The 10,235-nt window shown below is 59.0% G+C and overlaps 1 protein-coding gene across 1 annotated transcript; it reads left to right on the top strand.

Moving 5' to 3' along the window:
• Positions 1-2,000: 2,000 nt before the first annotated feature.
• Positions 2,001-9,994, top strand: BESB_062440 (uncharacterized protein; the record flags this gene model as incomplete). Its single annotated transcript, XM_029364658.1, has 13 exons — positions 2,001-2,136; positions 2,514-2,794; positions 3,248-3,638; positions 3,820-4,646; positions 4,861-4,965; positions 5,347-5,574; positions 6,148-6,477; positions 7,035-7,124; positions 7,360-7,433; positions 7,845-8,064; positions 8,430-8,564; positions 8,893-9,568; positions 9,939-9,994. The coding sequence occupies 13 exons, from the start codon at positions 2,001-2,003 to the stop codon at positions 9,992-9,994; spliced, it is 3,549 nt and encodes a 1,182-aa protein (XP_029219366.1).
• Between the last annotated feature and the right edge of the window lie 241 nt (positions 9,995-10,235).

The following is a 10,235-nucleotide window of genomic DNA, read 5'->3' on the forward strand; positions in this document are numbered from 1 at the left end:
GCTGTTTCTTTCAACGAATTCAAATAGAGGAAACACCTTCCGTCCCCGAGGTCGACGACTGGCGACTCGCGGACAAAGAGCGACGGAGTGGAGGCGCCTCGCCTGCGTGTACGGTTTAGGATTCGCTCATGCGGGGGACCTGCATGCTGCACCCCAGTAAAGCAAGCGAGGTCACGGAGGCCTCGGAAGACGATGCACGCAGACATGCTCTTCGGATAGATCTGCAGGCAGCGTGACGGTGTTTCATTCTGTATTTGTATACAGATAGGGTCGCATACTTACCCAGACAGGAAGGCATATACACTTGTATATATACATCTATATATACAGTAGTATATGGGCTCATATCTGTGTTTGAGGGTTGCTCAAAGCGTGCAAGCGCACACGCAGTTGCCTCAACATGTTAGCGGCATATATTCGCATTCAAAATATCTATAGAAGACGCATATTTTTGCGGGTAAATGACCGCGAGGCGGTCAGAGACAGCGAGCGGGAAAAAGGCCTCGGATTTTGTCTGTTTTTCTCACACACCTCCAGCGCCCTATTTAGAGTGCACAACGGAAACCTGGGGATCCCACTAGCTGCCTCTCTTCTATATGCATCCATGCTGATATATATATATATATATATGTATATACTTATATGCACCCTGAGCAAAGGTCGGCTTGCGGGAAACAGGGACTGCGGTGCGCACCGACTTGCATGATCACATTTAGATCTATCGTCTGCTGTCTGCAGAAGCAAAAAACACGCATGGATGGAGAGGAATTCAGCCTCGTGCGACTTTCGGCGATTCCGGTTTGAGCCTTCGCGAGTCGTGCTGTCCGAGTACACACACCAGAAAAAGCGCAGCACTCGAGGACTGTACGAAGTGTTTCTCCGCGCATCAGTAGTTCTCACTCGCGCCTAGTTTTTGCAAGGTAGATCTGTCTATGGTGTCCCTTTGATGGAAGGCCACGCTCTGTCTCCCTCACTCTCGCCGCCGTCGCAGACCGCAAACTGCCTCAATCAACATAGGGGCGCAGCATCACGCGCATTTTCGATTTTTTGCATTTTCTTGTCCCTTTGTGGGTCTCTCGGCTGCTGTCGAGGCGTTTTCCGCTTCGCCTCGGCGAGGTGCGCACAGCTGCTGGTCGCCCTGCGTAGTCTTCTCGTAGGCAGGGGGCGGCGCTGCGGCCAAACCTCACGCGCAGCTGCATGGGCGCGTCTCTTGCGAACTGAGACGATCGCCTTTTCTTTCACGGCGAAACGCCAGAAAATAAAACGTCTGCCTGGAAAGGTCTGCCTGGAAAGCGCAGCGGGGCTGCCTCGACGAAGCTGCCACTCGAGCGTGTGTCCTGACACGCGCGCGCGTCCTGTGCGATGTTGCGCGACGGCTTTTTCGAGCTGTTCACCTACTCAACTCTGGGGCTCCTTCCAGTTATTCTCGTTTTCTTTTGCTCAGCCGCACTCAGGAGCGGCTCTTCAACACTCGGACTCGAGGAAGGCAGGGGCAAGCGCCTTCTCGACGGCGAACGGGTCGGTAGCGAGCGCTGAGCGCGAGAAAGACGAAAGAGAAGAGGAAAGACGGCACACCGGACGGCGTGTGCAGGGGGCGGAGACGGGCGTTCCCCTTGCCGGCCGAAACTTTACACCGCACCTTGAGACTGCAGTTTTCTGTTCTTTCTCCGTCACTCTCGCCTTCCCTTCTTGGGGGGCTTCCCTCCTTTGTGGCTCTCTGCTTGCGTTCTCCTCCCGTCCCTGCCCTCTGGGTGTCTCGCCCGCCGTCTCTGCCAGCCCTCGCGCGCGTTTTCGGTCCGTGCCGCGGCGAGGCCTCGGGCAGCAGCCTGCGCGAGGTCCTTACGTGTCCGCAGACCATTCTCGAGGAGGGGTTTCCGCCCCGCCGCTTCGTTTCTTCCCCCTCCGCTTCCTCGCGAGCGCCCGCCGGGTGAGGCGGGCGGTTCCTCTCTGCGTCGACTTCGCCGTCGAGTACTCTCTGAACGCGTCTGGCTTGTCTCAAGATGTCGCGCGTCCTGCGCGGCCTGAAACACATCCGCCAGGAGAGCGAGAAGTACCGCTTCTCGCTCAGGGTCGAGGCCGTCAAAATCAACCACAGCAAAGCGGAGAAAACCTTCGCCACAGTCGAATGGATTCGAGGTACGCCTCCGCCTCCTCCTCCGCGCTCGCAGAGTTGCTTGTGCCCCCTCCTCGCGAGTTGAAAAGAATGCGCCGAGACGCTCGAGGCAGCGACAGGATTGTCTGCCGCTCAGCGCACTGGCGCTGTGCGCGACCAAGTACCGTCGCTTTCCTCCCCAACCCGCTCCACGCATGACGTGCTGGTTCCGCGCACACAGCCCTCGACACAAATGGATGCTTTCGCGATTATTGGCGTGCGTCAAATAGATGTGCGCATGTGCAGTCGCCTACGCTGCACATATGTATGCAAGCACATATATATATATGTATATATGGTTGCAGGAGGAGCTTCCTTTCGTTTCATTTCCTGCGGCCTTTCGTTTCGATGCGTTTCTCAGGCCCGAAGCGCTGCCGCGGGCGTGAGGTAGTTGTGTTGTCGCCCGGCGCCAACTCGCTCGAGTTCGCCGCAGGCCACGAGTTCGTCCTGATTGCGACTTTGTTTCGTAAGAAAGGCGCCGGCGAGCCTGAGAAGGGCGACAAACCCGCGCCTGCCAACGCCTCGCGTCTGCGCAAGTTCGCGCTGCGACGCAACAGCACAGCCGCGGCGAGCACAGGCGAGGAGGAGACAGACGCACGCGCAGGCGACTGTCTCTTTCTGCCGAAGGAGTCGAAGCTGCAGGTACGCAGGAGGTTGCGAGGCAGGAGGCGCCAGCTCTGACAGACAGCGCGCAGGCGGAGGGAAGGGCTCGTGACCGCCCAGGTAGAGGCGGGGAAGTGGAGACACGTGTAGACAGACGGCGTTTCCAGTTTTTTCGCGGGTTTGGGGCTTCGGCTCCTATTCGTCCTTCTTTTGTCTGCCTAGCGGGAGATGGGCTTTTAGCTGACTCGTCGTGCTCGCTGCTGGTCCCCTCATTTCTCATCTTCCGTCGCAGATCTGTCTCGCACTGGAGGCCGCGTAGCCCTGCGCGATCCCGCTGACGCGCGAGCGTCTGCGGCCTGCTTCGTTCTGCGCCTCCGCGTTTGCGCGGCAGCGCCAGTCGGAACCCTAGACCCTCATAGTTGTTCGTCTGTTTTCTTCCTCTGTTTCGGAACTGCAAGATGAGGTTCGCTTTGCGCTGCGTTGTTGCCTCAGCTCGTCGAAGTCCAGGAGAGCGGCCGGCGGTCATTCCGCGCACTCACGGGGCGCGCGCGGCTGAACTCGTTCGCGGGCGCGTCGGGCTCCGGGCTCTCGCCATCGACGCCCGAGGCGGACGCCGCAACCGCGTCGGGCTCGCTGTCGGGTGCGTCGCGACCGTCTCCGCCGCTGAACCTGCGGGCCGCGCCGATCGCCAGCGCCGTGTTGGCGGAGCGCCGCATCGACCTGGCGCAGTTTGTGAACGCGCGCGTGGCGAAGGGCAACGAGACGGGCGTGGCGGAGGTCATTCAGGAGCGCCTGACACTGCCGCTTGATCGTTGCGGCGACCCTGAGGCGTCCATCACCTTCGTTCTCTCGTTCACGCACCTCGGCTCTGCCGGCGAGGGAGGTAGGTGTGCAGATCTGATGCCCGCGCCGCCGCCAGAACAGCGAGAAAGCGCGACTACGCTGGGAGGGCACGTGGAGCACGCGCGCGCTCAGAACGCCACACACGTCGCGCGTCGCGTCGCGGCCTTTTTTTTTCGGTTTTTCAACGTTTTTGTGGGTGTGGCTGTCACGTGTGTCTTCAGACGACGACGCCGTGTCTCTGCACTCGGGGCTTGTTTCGCTGGCGAGCGACGAGACCTTCTTTCGGCAGTCCGTCGCGGCGCCCGCCGGCTTCTCCTCGGCAGTCAGCGGGCCTGCTGCGCCCGTCCTCGCGGTGCGTCACCCGCAGGGCGCCTCCTCTTCAGCGCTGCCGCCGACGCGCGAGGCTCTCGAGAGGCCTGCAGCGACTGCCGGAGGTCACAAGAAGCCCGATGCGCTTGCCGCGCCGAGCGCAGCGGAGCCCAAAAAGACCGAGGACGCGGACGCGCGGTGCGCCGCTGAACCCGCCGTGCGCCCGCTGGGCGCGGCGCCCGTTAAGGATCTCTTGCAAGCGAGAGAGCGCTGCCTCAATCTGCAGCGGACGAATGAGGCAGGCGTAAGCGCCAGCGCGAAAGCCTCAGGAGGCAGAAGGTATAGTTGCAGACACGCAGAGGTTGGGCTACTTGCTGGTCTCTCTCTCCGTCGCGAGCTCGACCGCGATTGGATCGCTGCGTGGTGCGTGTGTCTTTCTCTTTTTCAGCCGACTCCGTCGCCCTCCTCGGAGGCCTCCACGAGCGGCAGCACGCCGCCGCTCGCGGACTTCGTCGCGCCTTCGCCGCTGCCGGTCAGCCACGGCACACGCGGCGGGACGAAGGAGACTTCGCTAGCCACGCTGAGGCACAGCGGGGGACTGGGCGCGACCACCGCGGTCGCGGAGGCGGAGACCGGCAAGGTGCTTCAGCTGCTCAAGCGCGTCGCGGAACTTGAGCGGAAGAACGAAGAAAAACAGCGCTTGCTGATGAAGGCGCAGCAGGCCCTCGACGCGAAGGAGGTGAGCGCCTGCCTGTCATGCTGCGCGAACGGCGAGAGGAAGCAACTTCGTGGCTGGAAAAGGACTCGAAGCATCGCCCTCCGCTTTCTCGATATGGTTTCCGCAGCGGAGGCAGGAGACGTTTTGAGCTTTCTGGGCGGCGGAGGGGGGGGGGGGGGAGTGTCGCTGCGCAAAGTTTGGTTAGATCTCTGTGCCTCTGTGTGCGCTGTCTCAGAGTGCAGAGAGAGACGACTACGAAAACAAGATTAGGAACCTCTTCTCGCAAATCGAAGACCTCCACACCTCGCTGGCGAATGCGCAAGAAGAGCAACTCAGCATGGTGAGGCGCTCCGCGCCTCGCTTCGAGTTCTCGAGCGCCTCGTCCCGCCCGCATGACAGCGAGGTGCAGCGAAAAGCGCACAATGACCAGGCTGTAAAGGTCAACTGCGGCTGCGCAGCACGCTAGTTTCTTCGCGAACGTATAAAGATGCATACGCGTATACATGTACATATGTCTACGTGCAGATATTCTCATTCGTACCGTCCTGCCTACACTCCGACAACGCATACGTGGACATATATATATGTGCATCTATCTGCATGCCGTCCTGTGCATACAGATGGAGATCCCCTTCAAACATGCTTAGCTTTTTCTTTACAAAAAATATATATGATGTATAGGGTCTATTTTTCATCTTTTTGTTTGGCTGTCGCGGCTCAGGCGCAGCAGCTGGAGGAGGAGCGCGCGCGGCGGAAGGCGGGGGAGGGCGACGGTGCGCCGGGCGCAGGGAGAGACGAGAGCGTCTCTTCAGCCTCCTACTCGAAGCTGCGGGACGAGCTGAGCGCCCTTCGAGCGAAAATGCAACAGGCAGACCGCGCGCACAAAGACATCCAGGCGCAGCACCTTCTCCAGCAGAAGCAGCAACATGAGAGAATCGAAGAACTCCAGGTGAGGCGAGCGCAGACCCTCAACCCTGAAATTCTGAGGCGACAACGCGAGGCAGAGGCCGCATCGCGAGCGCGGAGCGTTTCTGTCGCGCGTGTCGCGTGTATCCCCTCTGGTAGAATCCTCGTCGTTCACAGATTGCTTCGCGAGTGGCAGCGAAGCTCCCGTTTTCTTCGCGCGCGAAAGGCTATCCGAGCTATGGAGGACGTCCTGCGTGGTCTGCGTCACAGGAGTTCCGTCTTCCGCGCAAGCTGCCGGCGGTGATGTGCGCCGAGGTGTCCTCTTTGGCTGAGTCTTCAGCGCCGCGTGCCGCGGGTTTTCTGCTTTTTCTCTCGGTTTCTCTCCCTCGTGCCGTCGCTGCTAATGCGCCTTGAGAAACTAGTTGTTGCATCCTATAAATTAGAAAAACTCCTGCTTATTTTCTGGAGAATCGAAAATATCATTTTAATGCAACCGCCCTTTACTATTAATTTGGAAATTAGAAACAGAAGTATGTACCTATAGATGGTTTTGAGCCCTTATTATCACGAAACATAAATAGGGCGTAGGTGGCTGTGGCGCCTGCTGTCCGCGCAGGTCTCCCTCCATCGGCAGCAGGACGAGGCGCACGCAGAGCGCGCATCGCTGCAGGCGCTCCTTCGGCAGCACCAGACGGCGGAGGAGATGAAGGAGGCTGAGCTGCAGCGGCAAGCAAAGGCGCTGCAGACTCTCGAGGCCGAGTCAGCGGCGCTGTGCCGGCAGTGCGAGGCGGCTCAGCAGAGCCTGGCGCAGATTTCCGCGCGCTTGGGGGAGGAAAAAGACGCGCGCGAGAAGGCCGAGCGGGAGTTGACTGGCCTGCGAAACAAACTCGGCGAAGAACACCACGACGATCCCCTCATGCAACAGCTCCTCACGCTCCAACAAGAGGTGAGGCGGCGCGACGAGGCGGTAACCAGTGAGAGGAAGTGCTCAGTTTGCACGTTTCATTTTTCCTGCCTGGTTCGCCCAGGTCTCTGTGGCGTGTTTTGTGCCGCGCTGGCGCTGTCAGTCTGGAAAGGGTGGAGAGCGCGTGGCGGGTGGAGCGCGCGTCGTCGTCTGTCGGTTGACTTCGCGTCGCTCTCCCAGCAGCGGTCGACCTCTATAGGTCGGAGATATATTTTCTATCCAGAGAGTCTCCGGGCTCCTGTTCATTCAAGCGGTTTTTCAGATCGCACATTTATATGCGTGTGTCTCCCTCCGTACAAATATATATGCATATGCATATTTATACGTATACATAGATATGTATTGAACGTGTGAGGTTCCGACTGCCCTCTTTTTCGTACTCTTCTCTCGCCTTCTTCATCTTATTCGTCTTCTTCATATGCGGGGGTTAAATCTCCTTTAGTCTGGATGCTTCTCTCGGTCCGCGGGCTCAATTCTGTGCTTGTGCGTAGCTCCCTCGATTTCCTATGTTTCTTCGCGATTTTTAATTCTTTCTTCAGGTCTCGGAACTCACTGCGACTCGCGACGAGCTGCGCCGTCGCAAGGAGCGCGACGAGCGTGCGCATTTGCAGCACATCCATCAGCTCCAGGTGAGCGCGCTTTTGTTCGTGTTAGTTTTCTAAAAAAAATTCTTTTCTCTCATGTCCGCCTTGTTTTCGTTTCTCGTCGCCGTCTACTCCTGGCGTTTTCTTTTTCCGTGCTGTTGCGCGGTGCTTCCTTTCTTCTCGCTCTCAGTGAGTCAGTCGGGGGCTCTGCGACAGCGTGGGCGGCCTTTTTTTTATTTTCGTTGTTCCATGCCGGTTTTTCTGTCTCGCTTGAAATCAGGAACAGCTGCGCCAGGTGCGCGAGCAGCAGCAGGAGCGAATTCACATCCTGGAGCAAGAGAAAGTGACGCTCAGGTGAGGCCAAACGTCTCAGCAGAAAAAACGAAGGCCTATTCAGAACGTAAACCTCCAGGGCGACGCCGCCCCAGACCGCACGTGCGAGGCTTCTCTCGATAGAGGCTGCGGGTTCGGCGCCATTCTCGCGCGGCTCTTGCTTTCAGCATGACAATGAGCAAACTCGCTGCGTGTACATGCAACGGTCAATATGCTTTACAAGTATTCATACGTATGAAAACTGAGGCGTATCTGCGTCGGCGTGTGGTCATCGTCCGCGGTTTCATCCGTGAGGTGCAGGAGTGCTGCGGGCGTCCTATGGGCGATGCGGCGTCTTCGGACTCACGAAGCGGCGCTGCCGCCTCGGCATGACGTCTCTGCAATTCCGCGCGCCTGCATGACTTCGTGGCTGCGGCTCGCTGCATTGTGCAGAATGCAAGTTTTGGCGCTTGAGCACGAGATCAGTCTGCTGCCGTCGGGCGAATCTGGGTCTTCCTCCGAAGGCGACTCCGCTTTCCTCGCTCCCTCCTCGCCGTCCGCGGCGGCCTTCGGCGTGGCGGGGGGCGGCGGCGCAGGGCAGGACGCGGAGGCGGCGCGGGGGCGGCGCGCGGCGGAGAAGCGAGCCGCTTCGCTGATCGAGGAACTCGAAACGGTAGGACGGAAAACAGAAAAGGCGCAGAGAGGGCGGCGAGAAAGGCGCGACGCACAGAGGGGGGAGGAAGGCGCGGCGAGCTTTCGCTTTCGACAAAGAGACGAGCGCGCAAGGCGGCTGCGGCGGGGCCGAAGAGGCCGAGACAGGGGATGAGAAAAAAACGCCTTTTTCTCTGAGCAGCTCTTCTCTGCGTTTTCTCGCAATTTGAAATAAAGAAGCCGATATTTTTGTATAGAGTAGGCTTCTAGGAACTACTTTAGGACGTCTCAAAGAAAGGTCCTGGGCGAGGCGGAAGCGAACTCGCACATGGGCGCGGAGTTTGAGGGAGCGTCCTGAGCCGCTGCGAAATGCGTGGTGTGTCTCAGGACCTGGTGAAGACGAAAATTGAACTCGCCCTCGCCGAGCAGCGCCGCGCGGAAGACCTGGACATCTGCAAACACAAAATCGCTTCGCTGAAAGACACGATTCTCAACTACGCCGCCGTTGTCTCCGACCTCGAGGTGAGACGCGCGCGCAACCCGCAGCGAACTTCCGCGTTTCTGTCGAGAGGCGTATGCGGCGGCGACGCCTCTCTGCATGTGTTTTGACTTTCTCGTCTGGAGTTGCAAGCTTCGTTTCGAGATAGGGCTGCGACGAATGCCAGGGACGGGTGGAGGGGGAGGAGGGGGGGCAAGGGGTGTAGAGCTTTGGTCCTCTCGTTTTTTTCTTTTTTAACTTGACGTTTTTTGCCGTCTCGCCTGTCTGTCGGAGTCTCGCTGTGTTCCGTTTTCGACACTTCGCTCCTTCCACTTGCCGGGGGTGGGGGAGCGTGCCTGTGTGTGTGCGCAGGTTCAAGTCGCGGATTTGAAGCTGCAGACGAAGCACCGCGACTTTTTCTTTGCCTCGGGCTCGTCCGTCGGCGCGCGGCGCCTTAAGCCCATCCGCTCGCTCAGGTCTCTTTTCCGCGCCTCGCGCGCCCAGGGCAGCCGCAGCTCGCCAGAGTGCGAGGCGGCGCAGCCAGGCCCCTGCCTGTCGCTGACCTCTGGCGCGTCCTCCCCGCCGCGCGGAGAGCCCGACGAGGGGGGCGGCGGCGAGCGGCGGCCTGAGAACGAAGGAGAGAATCGAAATGCGCCGCCCCTGGTGTGCGCCGCCGCCGCAGTTCGCTCGACCGCGCAGCTCGTGCTGTTTGACGCGAATCGTGAAGAGGAGGCTTGCCCTGCAAACCTCGAAACCCGCGAGGGGCGAGTTGCTAGAAGGAGCGCCGAGACGCCGCGCGCCGCCGCCCTTAACGCCAGCCCCCGCGCACCGCCGCCACCGCAGCCTCCGTCGCGCTCTTCGTCGTTTCGCTTTCGGCTGCGCTCTGGGAGCTTCGTGAAGGACGAAAGGCCCGACAGAGACGGCCGGAGACGGCGAGAGAGCGCGAGTGGGCGCGATGACGCGCGCGCAAGCGACGCAAGAAAACTGAGACAAAGCTTCAGCGTCTCCGGCGCCGAAAGAAACTGGTCGCCGCCGCCGCGGCCAGAAGGTACGCGCAGAAAATTCGAAAAGACGCGGGATGCCGCAGTTCAAACATACATATCTACACATATTTTGCTCATTTACAAGTTTCATCGTCTCTCCAATTTTGTATCGTGCTTGGGCACAGAGGGCCAGATGTCTCTTCGCAGGGTCACGTATGCATGCGGATACGCATAAACATACATATATATGTTTACGTGTATATTTGTATTTATGCGTGTATCTGAACATACTTATATATATATATATATATTTGACTGTGGATCGATGACAGCTAGGGAGGATACGACGATGCAGGCACAGAGGAGGAAGGTGAAGTGAAAGACGCTTGCATGCGCTCCAGTCTCGGCGTGCGCGCGTGGTTTTTGTGTCTGCAGGCGGCGCCTGGCGGGCGAATTCTCGCGAATCGCCGGATGTCTCCGCACTGAATTAAAGTGAGCCTCTGAAAGAGCAAATTTCTCCAGCGGAAGCGACAGAAAGCGACGAACTTTCGCTGTCCTTCTCTCGCTCCCCGCGGGGTCTCAGGTGCCTGAGGAGGAACCCACGTCGCGGTTCTGTACAGACATCTCTTGATTTTTCATTTGTATACAGCGACATGTACATACACAGCTTTTTTTAATATTTACGTGCTTACAAATGGGCCGTAAATGGGAGGAGGGGGTGTAGAGACGCGT

Source organism: Besnoitia besnoiti, chromosome V (assembly GCF_002563875.1).
Source record: "Besnoitia besnoiti strain Bb-Ger1 chromosome V, whole genome shotgun sequence".
Classification (NCBI taxonomy): domain Eukaryota; phylum Apicomplexa; class Conoidasida; order Eucoccidiorida; family Sarcocystidae; genus Besnoitia; species Besnoitia besnoiti.